The 27,732-nt window shown below is 41.1% G+C and overlaps 1 protein-coding gene across 6 annotated transcripts in view; it reads left to right on the top strand.

Annotated features, from left to right (window-relative positions):
- ASPH (aspartate beta-hydroxylase) overlaps positions 1 to 27,732 on the top strand; it is a 243,162-nt gene that overhangs the window by 71,578 nt on the left and 143,852 nt on the right. For all 6 annotated transcript variants that reach the window (XM_060287666.1, XM_030859675.2, XM_060287664.1 and 3 more), the window contains 7 exons: positions 1,841 to 1,873; positions 3,438 to 3,494; positions 3,984 to 4,034; positions 5,618 to 5,650; positions 10,196 to 10,234; positions 10,802 to 10,837; positions 18,134 to 18,178. In XM_060287666.1, coding sequence (XP_060143649.1) covers positions 1,841 to 1,873; positions 3,438 to 3,494; positions 3,984 to 4,034; positions 5,618 to 5,650; positions 10,196 to 10,234; positions 10,802 to 10,837; positions 18,134 to 18,178 — 294 coding nt within the window. The remainder of the gene's footprint in view (positions 1 to 1,840; positions 1,874 to 3,437; positions 3,495 to 3,983; positions 4,035 to 5,617; positions 5,651 to 10,195; positions 10,235 to 10,801; positions 10,838 to 18,133; positions 18,179 to 27,732) is intronic.

Raw genomic sequence — 27,732 nt, 5'->3', positions numbered from 1 at the left:
TTATGGAAATGTTAAGTATGTCTACTTCTCACAATATCTAATATATTGGGGAACTACTTGAGAAGCAAACAGCTCCTAATTTATGAATGAATGTATTTCCAAAAGCTTATATTGATGCCTGTTGTTGAGAAAATGCACTTTTCCATAGAAATAACGTTAAAAGAGATGGTTTGGTTTCCATACGAACCTACAGAATTATATATAATGCATAATTTGGGGGAGAAAATGTAAGTTCAAAATGCTTTTGAACTTGTGTTTGATTCCAGTTCGATTGTGCATTGAAAATAGGCATTTACAGGGCTTCCCTGGTGGCGCAGTGGTTGAGAGTCCGCCTGCCGATGCAGGGGATGTGGGTTCGTGCCCCGGTCTGGGAGGATCCCACATGCCGTGGAGCGGCTGGGCCCGTGAGCCATGGCCGCCAAGCCTGTGCGTCTGGAGCCTGTGCTCCGCAACGGGAGAGGCCACAACAGTGAGAGGCCCGCGTACCGCAAAAAAAAAAAAAAAAAAAGAAAAGAAAATAGGCATTTACAGACTAGGTTTTGAACTTTATAGACCTTTAGTTGTCATGCATATCATGATTTCTATGGGAAAAACTTTTCTAAGTTCTGAGTACGAATGCTGATGAAATGATTTCCACAATTCCCTGGAATCTCTTGCTGTTTCCCATCTTCAGCCAGGATAGCTCAGGAAGATTGACAGTTGCTCAGAATTTTGGTGTCCTAGATGCTGCTTACACAAAAAATTTCAGTTAAGACCCTCAAAGAATCTGAAACATAAGGCATTTGATATTTTTGAGGCTAGGAGTTATAGACTGGGAGTAGGAAGAAACACTTCTAAAAAGTTCATAAACTGAAGAAACCTTATTTTCTGACCTAATTTTTAATTGGGACATAGATTCAGTTTGAACATAAAAGTTGCTTGTTAAAAGTCTTCAGAAATTAGGACTTCCCTGGTGGTGCAGTGGTTAAGAATCCGCCTGCCAGTGCAGGGGACATGGGTTCGAGCCCTGGTCCGGGAGGATCCGGCGTGCCGTGAAGCAACTAAGCCTGTGTGCCGCAACTACTGAGGCTGCGCTCTAGAGCCCACGAGCACAACTACTGAGCCCACGAGCCACAACTACTGAAACCTGCATGCCTAGAGCCCGTGCTCCGCAACAAGAGAAGCCACCGCAATGAGTAGCCTGCTCACCGCCAGCGAAGAGTAGCCCCTGCTCGCCGCAACTGGGGGAAGCCCGCGTGCAGCAACAAAGATCCAATGCAGCCAAAAAATAAATTAAAAAAAAAAAGTCTTCAGAAGTTAAAAATATTTACACTCCATGTGGCTGTTAAATAACAAGGGTCACATGAGTGGCAGCACTTTGCCATCAGCGGTATGCGGGTGAAGGTATCAACCCATTTACCTTTTAGCTCCCCAAACGTATAAAGGCTCTGGGTTCTTCCTTTGTGTTCTCATGTGGAGACAGTGTGCTTTTGCACTAGAAAATGGCAGGAGTGTCTAGAAAATAGAACAGCACAGTGGAATGTGATGGGGACATAGCTTTGTCACCACGGTGTTACTCTGTCTAAATTTTTCTCCCTCTTTATCCCACATTGTAGTATTTGTCAACCTCGTGGGGTTGTTAAGTGGATCGTATAAGAGAATGTGTGAGACGTTTCTAAGCGTAGTTCTAGTGAAAGATAAAGTGTTTAGCAGACATTTAATTGATATTTTCATGTTTTATTTTAATAGTTATTTGCTTTCAAAATAAAATCAATGATAAACATTCAGAATATACATATACAATATATAAACATACCATTTTATGAAAGTAACAATATTTATTTAATGTTATTTTTTTCAGTAACTGAAGATAGCTACCATGTAGAAGAGACAGGTGAGATTTTAATTTAATACTATTATTTTTTGCTTAGAATGAGTCTTTTCCTATAAAAGAGCATCATGAGAAAGAGATAACATTATTAATTTTAATATATTTTATATCAAATATCACCATACATAGTTAATTATTATATAATACATATTATATCACAGGTTTATATGTGTGTGTGTATGTATGTATGTGCATATACACACACACACACACACACACACACACACATATATATATATGAATATAGTTTTTGTGCTTTTGAAAGTCTACTTCCTGAGGATAAATTCCCAGTAGTGGGATTATTAGGTCAAAAGATAATGTGGGAGTTTGGGATTAGCGGATGCAAACTAGTATATATAGGATGGATAAAGAACAAGGTCCTACTGTAGAGCACAGGGAACTATATTCAATATCCTGTGATAAACCATAGTGGAAAAGAATATGAAAAAGAACGTATATATGTATAGCTGAATCACTTTGCTGTACAGCAGAAATTAACACAACATTGTAAACCAGCTATACGTCAATAAAAATAAATAAATAAATAAAATAGGAAAAAAATAGAAAGGTAAGAGAACAAAAGATACACTACTCTATACAAAGTAGTAACTAATAAGATCCTACTGTATAGCACAGGGAACTCTACTCAATACTCTGTAATGACCTATATGGGGAAAGAATCTAAAAAAAAGAGTGGACATATGTATATATATAACTGATTCACTTTGCTGTACAGCAGAAACTAACACAACATTGTATTGGGTTGGCCAAAAAGTTCGTTTGGGTTTTTTCATAAGATGTTACGGAAGAACCTGAACTATAAATCAACTCTACTCCAATAAAAATTAATTAAAAAAAAGAAAAAAAAGATACTGTATAATTGCATGTTTTGTAGTCTTAAATTAGCAAGTGAGTGAATGGTCAAAATTGTGTATTGTCACATGTCACGTGTCCCCAGAAGGTATGACCACACTGGAGATGGACACACCATCTTCCCATAAGCCTGTGTTGTTGGCCGGTTTTTCTTCCAGTGTTGGAATAGATCCCTCTTTCTGTGCTTAAGGACCACAGGATATTGTTGGCTGGCATTTAGGACCTATATTATTTCAACAATAGGCACCTGTAAACACTAGAATTACATTGCAGTCTGGGGGTACTCAGGTGTTGAGTCCAAGTTACGGACTGGGGATGTGTGTCCTCGCTCAGGCTCACTCAGGCTAGTGCCTGCTGGGTGCCTGGGAGGAGGGTTCCCCCGCACTGCTCTCTCTGTGTCTCTGCCTCACTTTTTGTTTTGTGAATATAGTTGAATTTGCATAAGCTAAATGAGAATATAGCTCCACGATTTTGTGGTTCAATTACACTGATGATGGAGACTTTCTTATTTACCTTTGTATTTGGCATTTAGCACAGTTAGTACCTGTTTGTTTCATGAATGAACGTAAGTTTGAGCATCATTTTGATTTGATTTCTCTCTTTACTAGAAATTGTGCTTGTCTTGTTTTAACTATCAAGTGTAATCCTTTTCTGAGACATATTTGTAATTTCCTAATTGTTTCCTAATTTATAGCTTCACCAGCCTACAGTCAGGATATGGAAGACATAATATATGAACAGGAAAATCCAGGTTCGTGATATATGTTTCTGTTTGAGGCAGTGGCCATGGTCATTTTCAACCAAGGTTAATGATCACTCTGATACAACATAGAAATCTCTTTATAATACTCAGCCATTTTTGGCTGCCCATATATTATATACATTTCTGAATATAGTTTAATATTACATGAAGAAATGGGGGAAAAGGGGATGTGTTTTTCAGACCACTGTTGGGATTTTGATCTTTGTAGAGAGGATACTGGAAAGAATATTTGGAAATGAATGAGGCAGTATGATTTAGTGGAGCCAAACTGGGTACAAACCCTGCTCCTTCCTATCTTTGTGACTGGAGAGAAAATTATGGAATGTTATTCAGCTTAAATTTTATTAAATAATGATAATACTGTCTATCTTACACATTTGTGAGGTTTAGAATTAATTTGTAAATATTTTAGAATAGTGTCTAGCAGTGTGTTTGGTTTGTTCAGGTTTGTCAAAAATGTATGTTTTTTCTTTTTAGATTCCAGTGAACCAGTGGTAGATGATGCTGGAAGAATGTATCAACAAGCAGGTATGGACGTTTTCATTAGCTATTAAACATACTTCCAGCTCTATGGCTGCAATGCTCTGTTAACCTGGTGACTTTTCTTTTGATGGGTGAAAGGCATAATTTTAACACCTAATACAAGACTTTCTGCTTTGCAACAAAATTAGATTATTCAAAGAATATCAGTTTTCATATTTCATCTCATCTACCACCACCTCACAACAGAAGAGGATATTAATTCCTAATGTTTCTTTTGAATGTCTTGCTTTATGCCAATCTGAGGAATTTTTTTTGTTTTTGACAACAATGCCTCAGTTTTATTTTATTTTATTTTATTTTTTAACGACTTTATGGGAGTGTAATTCCTTTACAGTGCTGTGTTAGGTTCTGCTTTATAACAAAGTGAATCAGCTATACATATACATATATCCCCATATCCCCTCCCTCTTCTGTCTCTCTCCCACCCTCCCTATCCCACCCCTCTAGGTGGTCACAAAGCACCGAGCTGATCTCCCTGTGCTATGCGGCTGCTTCCCACTAGCTATCTATTTTATATTTGGTAGTGTATATATGTCCATGCCACTCTCTCACTTTGTCCCAGCTTACCCTTCCCCCTCCCCATGTCCTCAAGTCCATTCTCTATGTCTGTATTCCTGTCCTGCCCATAGGTTCTTCAGAACCTTTTTTTTTTTTAGGTTCCATATATATGTGTTAGCATATGGTATTTGTTTTTCTCTTTCTGACTTACTTCACTCTGTTTGACAGTCTCTAGGTCCATCCACCTCACTACAAATAACTCAATTTCGTTTCTTTTTATGGCTGAGTAATATTGCATTGTATATATATGACACATCTTCTTTATCCTTTCATCTGTCAATGGACACTTAGGTTGCTTCCATGTCCTGGCTATTGTAAATAGAGCTGCAATGAACATTGTGGTACATTACTCTTTTTGAATTATGGTTCTCTCAGGGTATATGCCCAGTAGTGGGATTGCTGGGTCGTATGGTAGTTCTATTTTTAGTTTTTTAAGGAACCTCCATACTGTTCTCCGTAGTGGCTGTATCAATTTACATTCCCACCAACAGTGCAAGACGGTTCCCTTTTCTCCACACCCTCTCCAGCATTTACTGTTTGTAGACTTTTTTTTTTGCGGTATGCAGCCCTCTCACTGTTGTGGCCTCTCCCGTTGCGGAGTAGAGGCTCCGGACGCGCAGGCTCAGTGGCCATGGCTCACGGGCCCAGCCGCTCCACGGCATGTGGGATCTTCCCAGACCGGGGCACGAACCCGTGTCCCCTGCATCAGCAGGCGGACTCTCAACCACTGCGCCACCAGGGAAGCCCTACTCCGCCATCTTGAAGGTCCCGCTGCCAATCTGAGGAAATTTTATGAAAATAATTTACCTGCCCTTTCCTCTTGTTTTTTGGCCAGAGGCATTTCTCACTGATTGTGCAAACATTAATATTTAAAGGAACAGAATTCTGTATTTGAGATTAAGTTGTGTTTTTTAGCTAAGCAATTACACAGAATGACTCAAGTAATATTGTAATAAGCAATACTTATTAAACAACTGATACTTATTTTGGTTTTACTCTCTTTTTTGCAGATGACATCACCTACCAAGAGTATGATGAGCAAGGTCTGAAAATGCTTCTTGACCTTAAGTTACCTGCTTGTTTTAAAATCTACTCAGAGTTTGTGAAGTATGGAGAGTAGTATTTTAGCTATAAATATTATACCATAACTTAAAAGATCCAAATGAATGGGTAATTCTCAAAGAGTTTACTTGGGGAGATTGTCTACCTATTCCAGTGGTTCTGCCATTGCCTAAATTGTTTCTTAAATTCTTTGCAAGGTGCCTTAGGAAGTGGTTACAAATTATTCAAGAAAACACATCTCATTACTTTATAATCATAGCTCTCTTTTAATGAAAAATAAGTCCCATGCTTGAAAGACTACTTTAGTCAGAGTTTAACTACTCTAGCTGCTTCTGCAGATTAACTTTAGTTAAATGAAGATGACTGATCTGCCAGCATGGAGAAAGGTGGAGCAGAACTTCATTCCGGGCTTTCTTCAGCATAAAGAAAACAGTTCTGGCATCAGATTCTGATTTAGACAGTTATAGCTCCTCTTGTTGCCCCAGCACTTCTCATGCTGTTTTATTAAACTCCGTGAAGTAGATTATGTTTTCACTACTTCCCAGATGAAAGAAGTAGGGTTCAGAGAATGTAAGTAATTTTGCATAAGTCCACATGACTAAGAAATGATAAAATACCAATGGTGGATCGTTTTTATTCTTATATCTTCAAAGATGACTCTGTAGAAGGAAAGAAGCCCTTTGGGTATAACTGTCTGTGACACAAGAAGGATGAACCAATGTGTAGTGCTTGAGTCAGATATGGAGGACTTCCTACGCGCTGGATGGTTTTAGCGCTTGACATTCAGTTACGAATAATATAGAGTCTCTACTTCCAAAACATTTGTGGTCTCATGTCAGTTGGTGAATCTCAAGTGAAGAAAATTAGGAAGGGCTGCATGTAGATCTAAGATGCTGAGTTATTAATCATGTGATTTTAAAATTTTAGACCCTACCAAGAGCACCATCCACAGTGGCTGTTCCTAATGGGATATGAAGGATCCCATTGGAAGAATCCTGCAGTCTGTCTCTAGGGACTAATATATTTTTTTTATAACTTGGCCACTACAATTGAATTTAGATTTTTTTTTTTCAATTTTGAATTTGAAGGAGAAGATAGGAATTTGGAATTTAGAAGTTGCACGTAGATGTGGGATTTGAGATAGTTTTCTAATTTCTGCCAGTCACTGTGGTGCTTTTCTAAATATGCTGGAAAGAACATGTTTGGAATGCAAGTTGCAGACTAGATCTAGAGAATTTTAAAATCAAATTTGCAAGAAGTGTAAATTAGATAAAATGCTAAAAAAGATGTTGTGAAAGTAAAGATATTTTCATAGGAAGAATGTCATAATAAATATAATTTAAAATGTTAACAGGGTAAAAATATGACCTGAGGGGTCATCAGGTTTTGATGAGATACTTTGAATTACCTTGTTATAGAACATAAACTTTTTCAAATCAAATAGATCTAAGAGAACAAAGGATTCTTCATTATGTGCTGAAAAGATACCATTGTGCAGTTCAGGAACCCAGATAGGGAAACCAAGTGACCAAATATATATGTATTATACACACACACACACAGACACACAGACACACACACACACACATATAAAGCTGTAAGTCGGGTGAAAAGAAAACCGTTTTTCAGTCGGAGAACAGAATATATTCTGTATTAAACGTTCCAAATTCTAGGACCTGGAAAACATAAAGCTTGTTAAGGCTGTAGAGGGAACCAGCTTTCCACATAAAAAATGTCCTGGAAAGCATTAAGCCTACATTGGAAACACCTGGCAAATGACAGTGCAGTCTTAACCATCTAATTGATTTGTTTATTCATACACTACATATACTACATATGTATCATGTAGCCTGTGTCCAAAATGTAGGACACTGGGGCAGTTCCAGTGAAGAACACACATGGCTCATATTCTCATGGACTGTGTATTTTAGCAGCGGGGTAGAAATTATACCAATCATTTTAGTTTAGTATTCAGTTACAATTACATTAAGTACTGGTAAGAATGAGCATAGTGTACAACAAGAGTATAAAGTGGCCCTACCTAGTTTGTGGACCAGGGAAGGCTGAAGTATGAGCTGAAGAGTAGAACAATTGACAAGGCCAGGGGAAAGGATGCTGGAACGTAGAATGAAGCTGCTGATGGGAAGATGTGTCTGGAGTGCTGAGCATAAGAGAGACTGGGGCTGAGATTGTGAGATGGTCTGGGTCCAGAGGTCAAGGGCGTTCATCTCCACCTTGGAACACTGTTCTAGGGCAGTGCATTTTGTAAGGATTGATCTGTCTAAAACGTAGCAAATAGATTGGAGAGACAAGAGTAGATGTGGGGAGGGAATTGCTTGGTGGTACAATGGTTAGGATTCCACACTTCCACTGCAGGGAAGCTAAGAATTACACAAGCTGTGCCACGTGGCTTAAAAAAAAAAAAAAAAAAAAATTGTAGATGTGGGGAGACCAGTTAGGTTACTGCAGTTATCCAAACTTGATGTTCACTGAGTCACATCTCTGCCAAACGAGGCATCAGAGGAGATGAGTTTTAAGAAAGGGGTGTTCAGCCCACCCAAGTGAGCACTGAAGACCTGCCTTGGATCTCGGGCTATGGAGGCCTCACCGGTAACCTTGGCAAGAACTGTTTGCAGTGGACAGAAGTTGGACAGAGATGATAGTGGTTTAAACCAGGGTGGTGGCAGTGAAGGTGAATGGAAGTGGACAAAGGGGAGAAGTAGAAGATAAAGTTGGTGGGGATGGATGTGCAAGTGTAGCTGGGGAGAGAGAGCAAGGTGTCGGGAAGCACATCCACTGTTGTGCTTATGCACCCGGTGGATGGGGTGCTTTTTCCTCAAACGGTGAGACTGGAAAACAGGCTTGGGGCCAGAAGGTCACGAGTACAATCGATACACCCTGATAGTGCCTGTTGAGCCATCCAAGGGGAGATACCAAGTTAGCCGATGGATGGTGTTTGGATCTCAGAAGTCTATTCGTAGTTGAGTTTGAGAATCATCAGAATGTGCATTGTGATTGAAGCCAAAGGCTGAGATCATTTAAGGAGAGAGGAGAGAGCAGGAATAGAGGAGGATCTATGGCTGGACTTTGACAAAAAGCAACATTTAATGCCTGGTAAGAAAAAGGTGATGTGATGAAGGTTGAGAAGGAGAAAGGAAAGACTCAAAGGAGAGTATGGTCACATTGGAGTCCAAGGACAAGGAGCTGCTAGGAGACCTGATACAGTAAAGGCAGGAAGTGTCCATTGGGTTAAATGAGTGCTCGTGGGAGGTCTTAGGGGAGCATTTTCAGGGATGTTATCAGGGCCGGAAGACAGACTGGAGTGGGTTGAGGAGAGGAAGTGAGGAGACAGCATGTGCAAATGACTCTGAAGAAATTAGATTGTGAAATGGAGGAAGGAGAGGACAGGGAGAACCTATGATGGAGAAGAATCTGAAAAAGAATACACACACACACGTATAACTGAATCACTTTGCTATCCATCTGAAACACTGTAAATCAACTATACTTCAATAAAAAATAAAGGACATAATAAATAAATGAATAAAATTAAAGTAACAACAAAAAGAAGAGACTTGTTGGTTTGTTTTTCAGTTGATAGACTTGAGCGTATTAAATGCAGGCACCGTTCAGGGTGACAGTGGGCAAGCATTCACTGCTCCTTTGTCTTCCAAATGCCACCAAAAGGATAGAAAATGATCTGTTAAAAATTATACCTTGCTCTACCCGAGCACTAGTAATAATATCTGAAACACAGTAGATGTTCAAATTTTTTTCTTTATTAAATGAACAAGGAGAATATATTTGTAACCATGCTAGAAAAAAAACACAGTTTGCTCTTAGGGTAGCAGAAATTTTCAGGCATTTTGGAAGATGGAAAAATAGGGATCAGGTTGACTAGGAAAGCAGTGAACCAGCCAGGCATGAGGGGAGACGGCAGCCGAGACAAGGGCCTCCTTTGCAGCGGAGCAGAGAGAGATGAGCCTGGACCGTGGTTAAAGTAGTGGATTAAGACCTGCCGCAGAACCCTCTCTCTCTCAGGGACTGGAGGCAGGCCATTTGCCCCAGGTGAAAGATCCGAGCATTGCTCCCTAAGCAAAGTAGAGAATCTGCCTGGTAAAAACTTGGACCCAGAGTGAAAAGCGGGTTGAGCCACGGGTAACTCGGAGCCTCCACTACAGTCACGAAGCAAATAAGAAAATGAAATTCAGTGTCACCCTGGGGTAAACAAATTACTGGATCCAGGTAAACAGTGACTGGGGAGGAACTTTAATTTTCCCCATTTTACAAGAAGGAGGCATATATAATTGCTCCTCTGGCTAAAAGTGGCTGCCCTGCAATTTGAATACCAGGCCTGTTTTACTCCAGACCAAACTCTTCCTGGCTCTACTCTGTAACCTGCCGCTTCCCAGTGACTGAGACCCAGAGGTTCAAAGATAAATTAGACATTGAACCATACCGCAAATGTTGTGTTTTAATGGGAGTGACACAGTGCTCAAGGATTATTTTTTCTGTGTACTTTGCAGCGTTTGAGCCATCGGAAAATGAAGGGACAGAAAATTCAGGTAAGGTATTTGTCTAAACAGATGTTTCCTGCAAGTCAGCTCCCCTTGTATTTGTGAAAATGAATATAGCTTGTGGAACAAAGGCTCCATAGCACAGGGAGATCAACTCAATGCTTGGGGACCACCTAGAGGGGTGGGATAGGGAATGTGGGAGGGAGGCTCACGAGGGAGGGGATATGGGGATATATGTATACATATAACTGATTCACTTTGTTATACAGCAGAAACTAACACAACATTGTAAAGCATTTATACTCCAAAAAAGATGTGAAATAAAAAGATAGATTTAGTCAGAAATACAAGACATTCTCAAGTCACCAAGGAAGTCATTGGATCATGTTGATATGTTTATTCCCTGTTTGTGGTGTAAGTTTTATGTCAGCAGGGATAATGCCAGCCGATTGATGTATTCTTTGAATATAATTTAGAAATTAAAGTTGATATTCTAGTGAGTGTCTCTATAAGAAGCCCCAATCTAAAAAGAGCCAAATTTAGGTCTGAGTGGAAATGTTCATTTAAGGACCTAGTGAAGATGAGTTAATGTAAGACATGTTTGCTTTTTTTTAGATAATGCTGTAGATGACTCAAACACAATTTTAGAAGGTAAGTTAATTTTATAGACATGATTTCACTTTTTATATTAAAATGATGTTCATTTCTTCAACAAGCACTTATTACACCTCACTATTTGCTGTCTTTACAGTGCTCAGGGGCTAGGAGGGCAAGAGTGCATAACAGAGTTGGAATTCTGTTTTCACTGCAGCTGGAACTCTAGTGGCCAAAGAGATGATGAAGTCATTAAAGATTATGAGAAGTGCAGTGATGGAGATAAAACCAGGATCGTGTAGTAGAAAGTAACTTGTTAGGGTGAGGAGGGCCACCCTAAATAGGAGGAGGTGGTCTTGTGAGAAGGAGTTATCCCTAGGCAGAGGGGGGTTGAAATGGTAGGAGTGTAAATTGATACAGCCACTATGGAAAACAGTATGGAGGTTCCTTAAAAAACTAAAAATAGAACTACCGTATGACCCAGCAGTCCCACTACTGGGCATATACCCTGAGAAAACCATAATTCAAAAAGAGACATGAACCACAGTGTTCACAATTGCGTCCTTTACATTGTTACTCAGCTGGTAAAACCTTTTTTTGAACCTGAAGGATTTGTTTCAGAAAAATAAAACCTGTTACATATGTTACATAGTCGTGCTTCGACACGACTTAGATTTCTGAAGTTCATAACAGTTTGCAAAGCTCGTTCCCATATACTGTTTCCATTGTTTCTCACCATAGGCACTGAAGAGGAACCTGGGCAAATAGCATTGTACTTACTTTACAAATGAAGGGCTGAGAGCCTGAGGTGAGGTCAGGTGGCTGCCCGGGTTCCAGCTAGAGTGGCCGGGCTGGTCTTCAATCCAGCATTGGGGCCGGCAGTTGACCCTGGAGTCTGTGTGCTCACAAGGAACATGTCATGGGGAATTTTGCTCATGAGATTAATCTTAGAATTCATTTATGATCCACTGATTGTCAGTTTTCAGATTAAATGTTACTGCTTCTGAGCTTGGTTAGACAAAGTACAGTCAACTGAATTGGAGAAGATGGGGAGGGGGAAGGGGAGAGGAGGAGAGGGGATGCTAGAACTTCCCTCATTGTCCACTTTGCTGCTGGGAGAGACCCCAGCACAGGAGCTGTGGGCCGCTCTGTCTAAGCTGATCATCCTTGGAGCAGGCTGGATGGCACTCAGGTTTTCTCCCACCTCCTATTACTCAGTTCTCTATGGAAAATATAACTGAGTCTGTTTTTTTATTCAATTAGAATTAGAAAATGGAAACTCAGAATCCCTAGAAAGAACTTCATCCAACCCAACCCACATATATTGTTTTATGTAAAAGAACTAACCTCACAATATGCAACTTGGCTTTGCCTTTTTTTGTATTAGAAATACAGTTTTTGTGAAACCATTTCCTCTAAGATCAGGAATAAGACAAGGTTGTCTACTCTCACCGCTATTATTCAACATAGTTTTGGAAGTTTTAGCCACAGCAATCAGAGAAGAAAAAGAAATAAAAGGAATCCAAATGGGAAAATAACAAGTAAAGCTGTCACTGTTTGCAGATGACATGATACCATACATAGAGAATCTAAAGATGCTACCAGAAAATGACTAGAGCTAATCAGTTAGTTTGGTAAGGTAGCAGGATACAGAATTAATGCACAGAAATCTCTTGCATTCCTATACACTAATGGTGAAAAATCTGAAAGAGAGATTAAGGAAACACTCCCATTTTCCATTGCAACAAAAAGAATAAAATACTTAGGAATAAACCTACCTAAGGAGACAAAAGACCTATATGCAGAAAACTATAAGACACTGATGAAAGAAATTAAAGATGATACAAACAGATGGAGAGATATACCATGTTCATGGATTGGAATAATCAACATTGTGAAAATGACTATACTACCCAAAGCAATCTACAGATTCAATGCAATCCCTATCAAACTACCAATGGCATTTTTCAGAGAACTAGAACAAAAAACTTCACAATTTGTATGGAAACACAAAAGACACCGAATAGCCAAAGCAATCTTGAGAAAGAAAAACAGAGCTGGAGGAATCAGGTTCCCTAACTTCAGACTATACTACAAAGCTATAGTAATCAAGACAGTATGGTTCTGGCACAAAAACAGAAATATAGGTCAGTGAAACAGGATAGAAAGCCCGGAGATAAACCCACGCACATATGGTCACCTTATGATTGATAAAGGAGGCAAGAATATACAGTGGAGAAAAGACAGCCTGTTCAGTAAGTGGTGCTGGGAAAACTGGACAGCTACATGTAAAAGAATGAAATTAGGGCTTCCCTGGTGGCGCAGTGGTTGAGAGTCCGCCTGCCGATGCAGGGGACACGGGTTCGTGCTCTGGTCCAGGAAGATCCCACATGCCGTGGAGTGGCTGGGCCTGTGAGCCATGGCTGCTGAGCCTGCATGTCCAGAGCCTGTGCTCCGCAACAGGAGAGGCCACAACAGTGAGAGGCCTGCGTACCACAAAAAAAAAAAAAAAAAAGAATGAAATTAAAACACTCCCTAACACCATACCCAAAAATAAACTCAAAATGGATTAAAGACCTAAATGTAAGGCCAGACACTATAAAACTCTTAGAGGAAAATATAGGCAGAATACTCTGACATAAATCACAGCAAGATCCTTTTTGACCCACCTCCTAGAGAAATGGAACTAAAAACAAAAATAAACAAATGGGACCAAATGAAACTTAAATGCTTTTGCACAGCAAACAAGACGAAAAGACAACCCTCTGAATGGGAGAAAATATTTGCAAATGAAGCAACTGACAAAGGATTAATCCCCCAAATATATAAGCAGCTCATGCAGCTCAATATCAAAAAAACAAACAACCCAATCCAAAAATGGGTAGAAGACCTAAACAGATATTTCTCCAAAGAAAATATACAGATTGCCAACAAACACATGAAAGGATGCTCAACATCACTAATCATTAGAGAAATGCAAATCAAAACTACAATGAGATATCACCTCACACCAGTCAGAATGGCTATCATCAAAAAATCTACAAACAATAGGGCTTCCCTGGTGGCGCAGTGGTTGAGAGTCCGCCTGCTGATGCAGGGGACACGGGTTCGTGCCCCGGTCCGGGAAGATCCCACATGCCGTGGAGTGGCTGGGCCCGTGAGCCATGGCCACTGAGCCTGCGCGTCTGGAGCCTGTGCTCCACAACGGGAGAGGCCACAACAGTGAGAGGCCCGCGTACCGCAAAAAAAAAAAAAAAATCTACAAACAATAAATGCTGGAGAGGGTGTGGAGAAAAGGGATCCCTCTTGCACTGTTGGTGGGAATGTAAATTGATACATCCACTATGGAGAACACTATGGAGGTTCCTTAAAAAACTAAGTAGGACTACCATACGACTCAGCAATCCTACTACTGGGCATATACCCTGAGAAAACCATAATTCAAAAAGAGTCATGTACCACAATGTTCACTGCAGCTCTATTTGCAATAGCCAGGACATGGAAGCAACCTAAGTGTCCATCGACAGATGAATGGATAAAGAAGATGTGGCACATATATACAATGGAATATTACTCAGCCATAAAAAGAAACGAAACTGAGTTATTTGTAGTGAGGTGGATGGACCTAGAGTCTGTCATACGAAGTGAAGTAAGTCAGAAAGAGCAAAACAAATATCGTATGCTAACACATATTTATGGAATCTAAAAAAAAAAAGGTTCTGAAGAACCTATGGGCAGGACAGGAATACAGACATAGAGAATGGACTTGAGGACATGGGGAGGGGGAAGGGTAAGCTGGGACAAAGAGTGGCATGGACATATATACACTACCAAATGTAAAATAGATAGCTAGTGGGAAGCAGCCGCATAGCACAGGGAGATCAGCTCGGTGCTTTGTGACCACCTAGAGGGGTGAGCTAGGGAGGGTGGGAGGGAGACGCAAGAGGGAGGAGATATGGGGATGTATGTATATGTATAGATGATTCACTTTGTTTTAAAGCAGGAACTAACACACCGTTGTAAAGAAATTATACTCCAATAAAAACGTTAAAAGCATTAGGGATGAACTGAAAAAAAAAATACAGTTTTTTCCTAACCTTTTGATCAGCCAGTAGAGGGCGTAACAGAGGCTGCTCAGGGAATTCCTTCTGCTGGGCAGTGGGGCTCTGGATTGTGCGCCTCTGGCCCAGCCCGCAGCTTCTATGTTCCTGCGGCACTTGAGTGCACAGCGAGAGGAGACTTGTCATCGTCACTCGCCCACCAAACTTCTCTTCCCTTGTCTTCCCCCATCTTGGCTGGTTGCATCAATAAGTCCTCGGGTTCCCAAACCAGAAATGTGGGTGTTGTGTCCTCTCCTCGTCTCTCTATAGCTAATCCCAAGTCCTGTTGAATAGTCTCCTTAAACATTTCTCAAATTTATTCTTTCCTCTGAAGCTCTGGTAATCTAGTTCAGCCCCTCATCAACTTCCTGGACAATGGCTGTAGCCTGCTAGCTAGTCTTCTTAACTCCACGCTTGTCGCCTTCAAATCCATCTTTCACAGTGTCGCTAGGATGAGCTCTTCAGAAGTACACATCTGGCTATGTCAGTCCTGTGCTTAAACCCTTCTGTGTCAGTAAGGTTACTTTCTGCTGCAGGTAACAGAAAACTGAATTTGAATTGGCTTAAGCAGTAAAGAGATGGGACAGATCATTTGGGGCCTTGGAGGACCTAGTAAGGAATTTGGATTTTTTTCTGAGTACAGTCAGAATCTATGGAAATACTCGTGAGATATGACATAATCTGATTTATGTTTTGAAAGATTACTTGTACTCTTAGAGAATGGATTGGATGGAGCGAGAAGGGAAGCAGGGGCCACCCTGTTAGGAAATTATTGAGTCCTAATCCAGAGAAGGGATCATGGTGGCCTGGAGGAAGACCATGAAGTGGAAATGGAGGGGCAAGTTTTAAACTTGAAATGTATTTTAGAATTACAGCTGATGGAACTTCCTGATGGTGGTGAAGTAAAGAGGAATAAAGGGGCCTTTGGTTTGCTTTGAATAACTGTTGGATGTTAGGGCTGTTTACTGAGAAGAAATGATTTTCTTTCCTGGTTTAGGGAAGAAAATCAAAGATTCCATATTAGGTATTTTATGTTCAGGAATTATGTGAGATGCCCAGGTGGAGGTGTCAAGTAGGGAGTCGGATATGCCAATCTGAGCTCGATGGGTGAGATGCCCAGGTGGAGACGTCAAGTAGGGAGTCGGATATGCCAATCTGAGCCCGATGGGTGAGATGCCCAGGTGGAGGCGTCAAGTAGGGAGTCGGATATGCCAATCTGAGCCAGATGGGTGAGATACCCAGGTGGAGGCGTCAAGTAGGGAGTTGGATATGCCAGTCTGAGCTTGATGGGTGAGATGCCCAGGTGGAGGCGTCAAGTAGGGAGTCGGATATGCCAATCTGAGCCCGATGGGTGAGATGCCCAGGTGGAGGCGTCAAGTAGGGAGTTGGATATGCCAATCTGAGCTAGATGGGTGAGATGCCCAGGTGGAGGCGTCAAGTAGGGAGTCGGATATGCCAATCTGAGCCCGATGGGTGAGATGCCCAGGTGGAGGCGTCAAGCAGGGAGTCGGATATGCCAATCTGAGCTCGATGGGTGAGATCTGAGATGGATGTGAATGCTTGGAGCCATCCCCATGGAGATGGCGCCAATTCCATGGAAATAGATCATTTTGGAGGTGAGTGCAGAGGGAGTAGACCAGCAGTTCCAGAACTGAGCTCTAAGGAATCCCAACATTGTGACGTTTGAGGGAGCATGCATAGCCAGTGAGAAAACCAGCAGGGAAGGATGGGAAAGAGCAGAAGGAAGGGAGAGTATGTTCTGTGCTACTGCCACTGGAATTTCAGGACTTGCAAAGCATCGATCGCATTTGGCAATGTGGAGAATGTCGGTGATCTCAGCAAAAGCTATTTGAGTAGATTGATGGGGGTCAAAGCCATACTGAAGTGGGTTTACAAAGTCCTGGAGTAAGACAAAGTAGGCTCTATCAATAGGCAATACTTTCAGGTTGTGCTAATATAACGAATTATTTCTTTTAAAAAATCTTGTTATATCATTACCAAAATACATTTCAGATAAGTTTGTTAAATGTACATTTTCTCAGAACAAATTTGGATGAAAATTTATCACAGTAATAATGTCTCTCAGTATAACATCAGGGATGAAAATAACAACGGATGTGGTTAATACTTTACGATGCATACAAGTTTTTCAAATATACCTAAAATGACAAAAGTAAAAGAAGTTCTGAGAAAAATATTGGTCAAGTTGGTAAAGTGCTAACATGTCTCTAGATTATTAAGAACCAAATAAATAGGCAAACCGTGAACAAGCCAGTCACAACACCGAAAGCTAGTGAACATTCATGGTGCTGCCACTAGGAGAAGGAACTCTTCCAGAAGCTTAACAGGGGTCAGGGAGAATATGTGTGATAGTTTTCTGTTTCCTTTTTACTTTTATCTAAAATATTTCCAACTGTTTTGAGCATGTATCATTCTTAAAATTAGAAGCAAAGTAATGCAAGAAGAAAAATGATTAAAATAGCTGCATAAATATTTTGAGTTTTAGAAAATGCTAATAAAAATTCCTCCTTTTGACCAAAGCCTGTTAAAAATCTTGAGCAAAGGGAAAGCAGATACAATCTTACCTCTCGATTACGGTAATGTTACAGGGGTTGGTAGGGATGAAGATGTAAATATGTGATGTAATTTTATAGAGTGAATCAAGTCAGTATATCATTATACTGTTGAGTGGGGAGGCTTACAGTTTCTTTAGTTGTAAGTAGGTTGAAGTAGCCAAGGAAAAAGACTAGATGTTAACCTTCATATCCACATTTCTGGCTAGTTTTAGAATATGTTAACCTTGAGTATTATTTTTCAAAAACAAGTTTATTAAAGATAGTGATATATTTTTAAGATTCGGTTTCAATTTGACTTTTTGTGCCATTAAGAAGAAATGAGATGCTTTAAATGTCTTTCTTCAGCTTTCTTGTCAAGTCTGATGCAAAATTGTGGTGAAAACTTAGGTTTTAGTTCATATCTCCTTTGCCAGACTGAGTTTTGAGGTCAGTCAGTTAATGTTTTAAAGCCTGTAGTTCAGGACAGTTGAGAAATATACAACATTTTACAAAGTTATAGCTAATTTTTCTGTGTTGGGATGGTGGAAAAACCTAATGTTTTATGATCATTGCAGTTGAACACCCAAAAAAGTCTGTAAAAATGGTCACTGTAACTTAAAGATCAGTGGTCTGTATTTTAAATACTGGTCAGCAATCTGTAATTCAGTGTTTTATGATTTATGATTTATTTATTTTAGAGGTGCACGTGCCCCATGCGGAGGAACAGCGAGAAGTACCACCAGGTATGGATTTTGTCATATGTATCGCTTTTTCCTTTTTTGTTTAAAAGATGCTGCTGATACACTAGTTGGAATAATTCTATGAAGAGTAGAATTCCTGAGAGAGGAGGATTAATTATACCTAAATTTAAAAAGAAACTGTTCCGTGTTTTCGTCAGTTGAGCCAAAGTAATGGGAAATAGACATCAGACTGAGTCTAGTACATATTTGTTGAGCTAGACTTTGAGGAGTACTCATGATCAAAGTACTGTATGATTGTTGCCATTATAGATGGTGCTAGTAGTGGAAGTTAGGTAGGCTTCCATTATAGATGGTGCTAGTAGTGGAAGTTAGGCTTTTTTTTTTTTCCTTTTGTTCTGATTGACAGGCTATCTGATGGAGGATGTGGAATCAGACTTGCCTTCAGATAAAAGATTAATAGTGTTTAAATTAGTGACATTGGCCCTCCTCCTCCCCCGTCTTCCCCGAGAGCACCCTTGTGCCCTGCGTGACCCAGGCAGTCCTTCCTGCCAGCCCACTGTGTTACACCCTCTGCTTTTTCCTCCCTTCCCCCGTATGTCCCTTTCATCATCAGTGAGTTTAAACTCATCATCAATGAGTTCAACCAAGGCCTGTGCTTTCAGATGCGTTTCAGAGATGGTATTAACCATACCTGCAGTCGGAAATTAACATAGAAACCTCTTGCTTTCAAAGTGGGAAAAAAATGTTTCATTAGGAGAGGATTTTCCAACACCTCTTTCCCAAATGTATTTCTTCTTGTCTCTCTGTTTTATTTCCATTTGTTTTCTTTCTGTGTCCTTTATTAGTTCAATTTTTACTCACGTTTTTCACATGATGCTTAATGTGAATTTTGTAGCAATGATGTACATTCGTATTACTGATTTTGGTAGAAATAATTGTGCCTTCCAAAATCTAGTGAAATATTAAATTTCAAGAGGAAAACAACCTTTTCTAATCAGAGTGTTTTTAGTTACACCACAGCTCATATTTGCTTATTTAATAGTTGGGATGTTGTAGATTTTGATAGTTGTGGCGTGTTGTACATTTAAAATATATACGAATACTAAAGGAGCTGCATTGTTGGTATTGTGATATGAGTGAGAAAAGAAATCCATGGAGAAGTTGATCTTTTACAAGATGACTGCTGGGCATATGAGTGTATTTTGTGTTTAGGAAAGATGCACAGAGCAGGGAAGGTCGATGTTTCTGCCCTGCTTCTGTACTTTCCTCTTCGTTGTTGAGCAATGCTTCACAGAGTGCCTCGTTTCTAACCTGAGGATGCAGGGCAGGTTACTGAATTTGCATTTTGATTACTGTCCATTCCTCTCAAGAAAATTGTTTTCTAAGTATTCCTAAAAATAACGAGTTTCTGCAACACTGACTTTTTTCTAGTTATAGTTGATATTTTTTAATATTTACCTGACTTGAATGAAGGTAGGAAACGTAATAATATTTTCTGACCAAAAAGTTCTGTGCTTCTACTTTGGTGTCTTATAAATGAAGTCCAAGAATTTCCTTGGAACATAAATACAAAATACTAAGTGGTTGGGGGGCTGGAATAAGGTGCCTTTTTTGATGAGATGTGTAACAGCTGAAGTAAATGAAAATGAAGATTGGGTTCATATTCATGTTTCCTGACACACAATGAGCTCCCAGTAAACGGTGGCCGTGGCTCTTGTTGTTTAGTAATTAATTAGCCTGATCTCTGAGCTGGATCAAGAGAAGCTAAATTCTGAGAGACCTGATCAAGGAGTTGTAACCTGTCAGTTGTAATGCATTTGTCTTACATTCTGGTGTCATAAAAATTTGAGTGATGCACTGCACGGCTGCAGTTTGACCTTTACCAAAGAGGATGTGAGGTGGAGGGTCAGCAATAATTATTTGTAATGATTGCACTGGGTTTGCTTATCTCCTATTCTTAGTCTTACTTTATATTACATTTTTTAAATTATTCAGTCTTACAAAAGAATAATATTCATACATCGGTCTCTATTTTGTACAATAAGGTGACTGCTTTTGCAACAGTGTTGAATTATGTGATGCAGGAACGGAGGAAACAATCGTGGGACCCATTTCCTTACTACCTTTCAATCTTTAAAATTCCTTATTCAGTGGAAAATGCAAACTGAGGCCCTCTGCAAAATGCTGGGTATCGGTTTTTCCTGGCCCTCGGAATCTAACTGATGATTACTTTGCCTTCCCCGATCTTTCTACGACTAGGTTATACAATCTTAATATTGCGTATTAAAGTTCATAGTAACATACTTATCGCTGTGATAATCCCATCCTGTGGGTGTACAGCTGGGGATAGCAACCAATATGGCGTCATTAACTTCTCAGAGTGGTACACAGGGCAGCACCCAGAGGAGGGGGAACTAACCCGACTTTGGGGCCCGGAGTGTAAGCGTGAGGCAAGGCCTCCCACGTGTGGTCGTGCTGGAGCGGAGCCTTGAGGAGCTGCTGGAAGTGAAGGAGCTGGCATGTCGGGGGTGGGCACGGCAAGTGCGTGCAGCACAAAGTCCAAGGTGGTGTGCCAGGTACAGGTGTAAGTAGACAGTGTGGACGGGCAGGCGGCGCTTCTCGGAGGATCCCGTAAACGATGTTTGCGAATTTGAACGTGGGCCTGAAAGTGCAGGGAAGCAGCAGAAAAATTCCAAGCCGGGGAGTCGTGTGATCAGATCCAGATTTGAACAGAGGAGGTCCTGTGAGGAGGTGGAGACCAGTCAGGGGGCAGATGTGTTCATCTAAGCAGAAGTGGTGGGACCTGGAACTGGTGGCAGGGACACAGAGCAGGGACGGATTTCACGGACCCTGGCGGTGGAGGTAATTTGGTGGGAGAGGGGCTGGTTGAGGGGGAAGAGTCGAGCTTGATTCCTGTGCTTCTGGCTTGAATGGATGAATGATGGAACCTTAATGGAGATACAGAAGGCGGGAGGAACAGAGGGTAGCAGAGACCACTGGCCTGAATTTGGAGACGCTGGGTTTGCAACTTGGTGGACTACTTCTGAGTGGAGACTTCTTCAAATACGTAGGGGCATAATTTGAGTCATTCAGAACTGTAACTGAGCTTTTACGTTGTTTGCCTTGTTATTCTTTGAATAAGTTCCCATGGTCTCCAGGATTTTTGATTGCACAGGTTACAGAAGTGCTTATTCCTCACAATCCAGCTAACAGTTAAATTCTAAGAGAACCTAAGGTCAAACCCATCTTTTAAAACTCTTTCTGTTGAGGTGTAATTTACACACAGGGAGGTGCTCACATGTTGAGGGTACAGTTTGATGGACTTGTACGTGTGATACATTCTTGTACCCACTACGCAGAGTTCTTCCAGCCCCTGGAGGTCTCTCCCTCTCCCCTCCCCCAGTAACGCGCCCACAAATGGTAACTACTGTTCTGACCCGTGTCATCATAGATTGATCTGCCCGTCTTTGAATTTGATTGAATAGAACCGCAAGTAAACACACACACATATATATACACTTTTCTTGTGACTGGTTTCTGTTGCTCATCATTATGACTGTGAGTTTCATCCAGTTTGATATTTATAGTTATTGGTTTTATCACTGCTATTTACTGTAATATTCCATTTAAAACTTCCATTCTGTGTTTATGGCTGCAGGGACTATTTCTAGTTTGGGGCTGTTATGAAGAAAGCGGCTGTGAATATTCTTATACATGTCTTTTGGTAGACAAACATTCATTTCTGTTGGATGTACAAAAGTATACATATAATTTCCAGTTCCTTCTCGTTAGCACCAAATAATTCTGCTTACATAAAAATTTCTGGTTACACACACACGTATGCACACATGTAGACAGATACATAGGGAAGGAAGGGAGGGAGGGAGGGAGGGAGGAAGGAAGGATCGCAATGCAGCTTTAGAAATTATATCGGAATTTGGCTGGGCCTTTATGTGCACAAACGCCTTTTTTACTCTAACTGTAACATAGATCCAGTGCTGTGGTAGTAAAATAAATCAGACACTAGAGTTCGGAATAAGAAAATATTTGTTGAAAGTTGGACAGGAATGAATTTTACTTCTTTTAAAATAGTGTATACTTTTTTTTACCAACCACTTATATCTTCAATAACATTAAAATTGATATAAGATTATTAAAGTAATATATTTTAACTGCAACTTCAGTATCCTCTTGCCCCTTGAAAATCCTTCCTATATTTGTGTTTCAAATGCCATACTGGATTTTCCCCCCCTCTATTGCATTTCTTTTTAATACAGTGAAAACATTGATGGGAGAAATTTAATTTAATTTGTATTTCGCAAAAGACTGACATTTTTAAATTCAGTTGTAATTCTCAGATGCTCTAGAGAACCTCTAATTTTCATTAGCTTTGCAATGAAAGCAGTAGGAACTACGTTCATAGTAGTAGGGGCCCCAGGGACTACTCTAGGTAGTGAATCATTCTGTTACCCTGTTGCTGTTAAAAACAACAACAATACAAAAAAAAAAAGCATTTACTTCTGTTGGTGGGTTTTTTAAAAGTAGAGTAAAAATGAAGCAGTTTCGCAGTCTATGTCTAGTTGGTCCTTTAATTTAGATTTCCCCTTATCTTTGCAGATACTTAAAGCTTCAGAAAGGCTGCCCCTACCACCACAGGAGGACCAGTTTACCCATACGCTGCAAAAGATGGCTGGGATAGATCTTGTGAAGTAATTTCTGAGCAGACCAAGATCTTTGGGAATGAACACTAAAGATGTTTTGAATGAACCATAGTCCACTGGCATTTTAGTGTATTTTTTTTTAGAAACAAAAATCACATGTGATGTTACATTCCTGCATGTCCTTTTCTGATAGCCTTAGTGGATCCATTGGATTTCTTTTCTTTTTCCTTTTGTGACACAGCTTTTAGTCTTACCTGCATTTATGTGTTTTTCAGACAATAGTTAATAATCGTATTGATGATGTAGCAGCAATTGTCATGGCAGGATTTTAATATCTCTTATCCGTAATTAACACTAACTGTGTTGGGCTGACTTAAATACACTGTGTGAAACATGATTTAAAACCACTAAGAGTGTCTTAAAGACACTGATGGGGTCATTATTAGCTGTGAAGATTTGCGTTGTATATATCTGCAGCAATACCTTTATAAAAAATTGCTACATTAGCTTCGAGTATTCAGGGTAAAGCTCAACATTTGAGATTCCTGTAGCTTTTAGCTTGTTAATTAGAAAAATTTTAAATTTCAATAAAAGTTTAAATTATCACGGTTAATTTATTTTTCAAAATAAGGGGGGAACATTATTGTTAGGACGCAGGGGAAAGGAATGGCCTGTTATATCATGCAAAAATGCTTTTCCACACCTCGGAGTGATTGTAGAATAGCTGTAGTCCCGTGAGTATCTGTGTAAATTTTAGGAAGTCTCTTATCAATTACTGGTGCATAACGTAAAGGTTGTTCTGCCTTTGGCTGGTTAAGTAACGCCCGTACAACGCCGAAGCCTGCTCCGTGTATAAAAGTCCACAGGGCCTCTGGCTGGGTGATGTAGGCTGTGTGAAAAGTGCTCACCAGCCAGAGGCCCGCTGCTGTTTGACAGTGTGTGAGCCCTTTCCTTTCCACGCTGAAGCATTTCTTCTGTTTTTAGTGTGAGTCATTTGTGGCTCAGAAATAGCCGCCGTGATGAAAATACTCATTTGTTAGAAAAAAAAAGGTAGCTACACCCTCATTTTGAAAGGACCCTGAGCTATAAAAAACAAACTCTAAGAAGTGGTTTCATTTGTGTGTCCGGGGAGCTCTTGATCATGTTCACATTGTTTTAAGATAAAGTGGCATTTTTTTCTGCTTTTAGGGTCAAAATCAAAGAGATTTTATATTTTTCTCATTAGAGGTCATCGGTACAATGTAGTAAGTTATGCTGAACCGTAGTGTAGTGAAACCCAAAGTAATATGTTAGTAAAGAAGCAATAATTTTCTAAAGCTGTGATCTGGGTAATACAGAGTTGCTACTCAGAATCTCCTGAAGCTCTTACTCCGTATTGTGAATTATAGAAGACTACTTTTTATAAAGCCATATTTTTTTAGGGAAACTTAGGAGTGACATAGAACTGATAACTGCGTAGAATAAATTTTGCTGGATTTTTGTATATAATCATCTCTAGAACTCTGGACATTGAAGATTCATTATGCTGTGGTCAACTTCAAATACTTTCTAATTCCAAATATCTCAACGAATGAGCCTTGTCTTTACAGATATATGCCAAGCTGGGCAGCATCAGTGGATTTTCTAAAAATAATGTAATCATCTTCTGTTGAATGTTATTTGAGTGCAATAAAATGCAGAATTCATCTCTACATTGTCCTTATTTTGAAGTATATTATTTTTTGTTTTGTTACATAACAAAATTGGTTCATTTTATACTTACTAGTATTTTAGAATATTATAGCATTTTTGATGACTAAAATCACAAAGGCGTACCTTCAACCTCTTTCTTAACCTATTTCTTGTAGGTAATGTTTATTTATTTTGTTTAACATTTACTATTATGCTACATTTTTGGGAGCAGAATGAAAATGAAATAGCCCCTGCATCCATCCTGTGTAGGTTTTTGTCCGGCACCTAGAAGTTCGGATAATTCCCTGGTGCGGCCACTCCCCTCCCCTGTACCCTCTGATCCTCTGTTGACCATCACACGGTGGGGATATTAACTTCAGCCTGGTTGAGAGGACCAAGGAGCAGCTGGAAGGGCAGCATAGGATACAGAAGGTTCTCTTCTGATCTTCATTCTGTGGGCAGAAAAGGAAAACTAGACACATAGGGACGAAGCTTCTGGGGTTCTAGAAAGTGTTGTTTTCTCTTCCAATATGCCCAGAAGAAACTCTTAGAAAAAGACTTTCAGGCTAAGCAGACCACTTTTCCTGACTGCACTTACTCTGCTAAGTGCTGAGTTAGGGAGTCGAGTTTTCCCAGCACATGGGTGTTACTACCCTGCTCGCAGACAGGGAGACTGAGGGTCAGAGAGGCTGAAATGCCTGCTGGCTGAGGTCATTCATGGCCTAGAGTCTAGAGTGCTCAGGTGGAGGGCACCAGGTGGAGGGCGGAAGCCATTGGAGGGCGGCCACAAGCTGGTGGAGGGCAGTTAGGTAACTAAGGAGTAATAGTCCAGGTGATGTTGTGATAAGACCTGACCTGGGGAAGCGCTATTGGGGAGAGAGGACGGGGGACCATATGACTTAGTGAAGACTGGGTCAGGGAGAAGCGGAGCCCCAGGTCTGGGTCTTGGGGGGTGAACAGATGCCAGTGTGACAAGGAACTCGGGAGGACACACAGGCCTGGATGGAGATTAGCTTTGCCAACAAGAACTGGCCAGTAGGCAGATTAGCGCAGTAGCTGGAATATGATTGCGTTCAGAATAATTGAATATGCAAAAGTGATTTTTTTTTAATGGTTGTATGACAGTTTTTAAAAGATTAAGATCCTGTTCTTTTTAGTAAGATTTTCCTTTTAACATTAAATAGTGCTGAAAAAGAAGAAGTAGGCGGGAGCCCAGAGCGAGGCGCACAGCGGAGGAGTTGGGATCCGGCGCAAAAGTTTCCTCCTAACTGCAGCCCCGCGCGCCACCGCCAGGGCCGGGGCCGGGGCCCTAAACCTCGGCGTCCCCGGCCCCCCGCCACCTGGGGGGTCGCCCTCCCCGCTGCCGCCTCCTCTCCGATTCCCGCCTGCCCGGGGCCAAGGGGCTCTGCTGCAAGCCCCCGGCCCGGAGGGCGCCCCGGGGTCTCTGTGCCCGCCCGCGCCCGCCGGCCCAGACACCTGTTCGGCCCAGCCCGGCCCGGTCGCCGGGGGCCAGGATGAAAGTGACCGTGCGCCTCGGCAGGACCGGCACCGTGGTGCCCTGCAAGGAGGGCCAGATGCGTGTCCGGAAGCTCACGCAGCAGGCGCTGCAGCGGTACCTGAAGACCCGGGAGAAGGGAAAAAGGAATCGGAAGCTCTGAGAACACTGCGCTTTACTCTCCCACATGGCAGCCATCAGTTGGAGCTGAGGACACCTCTTTAGAAGGAATCATCGTGCTGTAGTCTCCATCACCACCTTTCCCAGCAGATGAGTGTGCCCCCAATACAGCTTCCTTGTGTGCTGGCGCCTCAGGGTTCTGACCTTTCTTTCAATCGGATCTCATCCATTCCATGGCTTCAGCTACCCTCAAGCACACACCTATCTAGCCTTGAACTTGCTAGAACTCAATATCCACCAGCCTGTGGCCTTCACCTCCTTGATGTCCCATATACAGTTCGAGCCCAGCCTGTTCTCTGTACATCTGCTCGTCCCCATTCTCCTGTAGCCTGTTTCTCCATTTCTGATGCCACCATTCACCTGGTTATCTAATCCAGAAACCTGGAAATCCTTCATTCCTTGATGACCTCTCATCCTCCATATTCTACCACTTGTCTAGTTGGTCAGAAAGTTCCTTTGATGCTTCCACGCGCTCTTTGATCTGCTTCCTCTTTTCTGCGCCAGACCTTGCGTTTCTCATTCCTACCATGGGGAACTGCAGCAGACCAGTTAACTGGCCTTTCTGCCTTTTCTAGCTCCCAACTCTTCCAGACTGTTCTCCATTGAGGACTTTACAGCTGCAAACATGTCTGGAGTATTGCTGGGAGTATTTGAATGGCTCTACATTGCTTTTAGGTGAAAACCCACTTTGCTTACCGGTCCAGTACCTTCTCTATTCCACTGTACCCTTTAAATTGGTACATGCAATGTAGTATTCTGTCACATTTTCCCCCACCCCAGGTAAATCCTGCTTATCTTTTGGGATGAGTCTCCAGTTGCCTCTTCTCTAGGAATTCCCTCCCTCCCTTCCCCCCTCACCATCACTTAGGGGCCTCATTCTCGTGTTCCTAGAGCTCCCTGTGCTGTGCTTTCATTTTGAAAACTACATTTACATTATACTGTCTATTGGTCATGGTCTAGTAACTTAACAGACAGACCCCGAAGGACAGTGGTTTATCCCAGCAAAGGGTTCTCTTTCCAGGTGGGAGGTGTGGGCTCTGACCCATACAACCACCTGTCCACCATTCCTTTTGGCTTTGGAGTTTTCTGCAGATCCCCTGCACTGTGCTAACTGATGAACAAAGAGAGTGTGGAGGATGCCACAGGAGACGTAGGGCCTGGCCTGGAAGTGGCAGACATCACTTTTGTGTCAGCATTCTACTGGTGAGACTGGCCATGTGCCCCGTCTAGATGCAGTGGCCTGGGGAAGTAGTCCACTTGGACATAGGAGAGCGACTAGCTGGGCTCTGCCACATGGTGCAGTCATTTTGTCTCTCTTACTCTACTGTGGGCTATTCAAGAACAAAGAATGAGTCATTTATTTTCCTATCCCCATTTTTTAACACAGTATCTGATATATAGTATGTATACCAGAAATGCTCATTAAGTTATATCAAAGTCCACATCGTTTTCTTTCATAAAAATGAAAATGACCTTGTATTCAACACAATGTTTTGTAAGTTTGAAATCTTCATATGTGGTATAGTTTTAAAAAGAAAGTCTAAATGCAACTTTTCTCGATTATCTTCAGTTACCTCATCACATCCACA

The sequence above is a fragment of the Globicephala melas genome, chromosome 17 (assembly GCF_963455315.2).
Source record: "Globicephala melas chromosome 17, mGloMel1.2, whole genome shotgun sequence".
NCBI lineage: Eukaryota > Metazoa > Chordata > Mammalia > Artiodactyla > Delphinidae > Globicephala > Globicephala melas.
The sequence above is the reverse complement of the archived record's forward strand: the minus strand, read 5'-3'. Positions and strand labels throughout refer to the sequence as shown.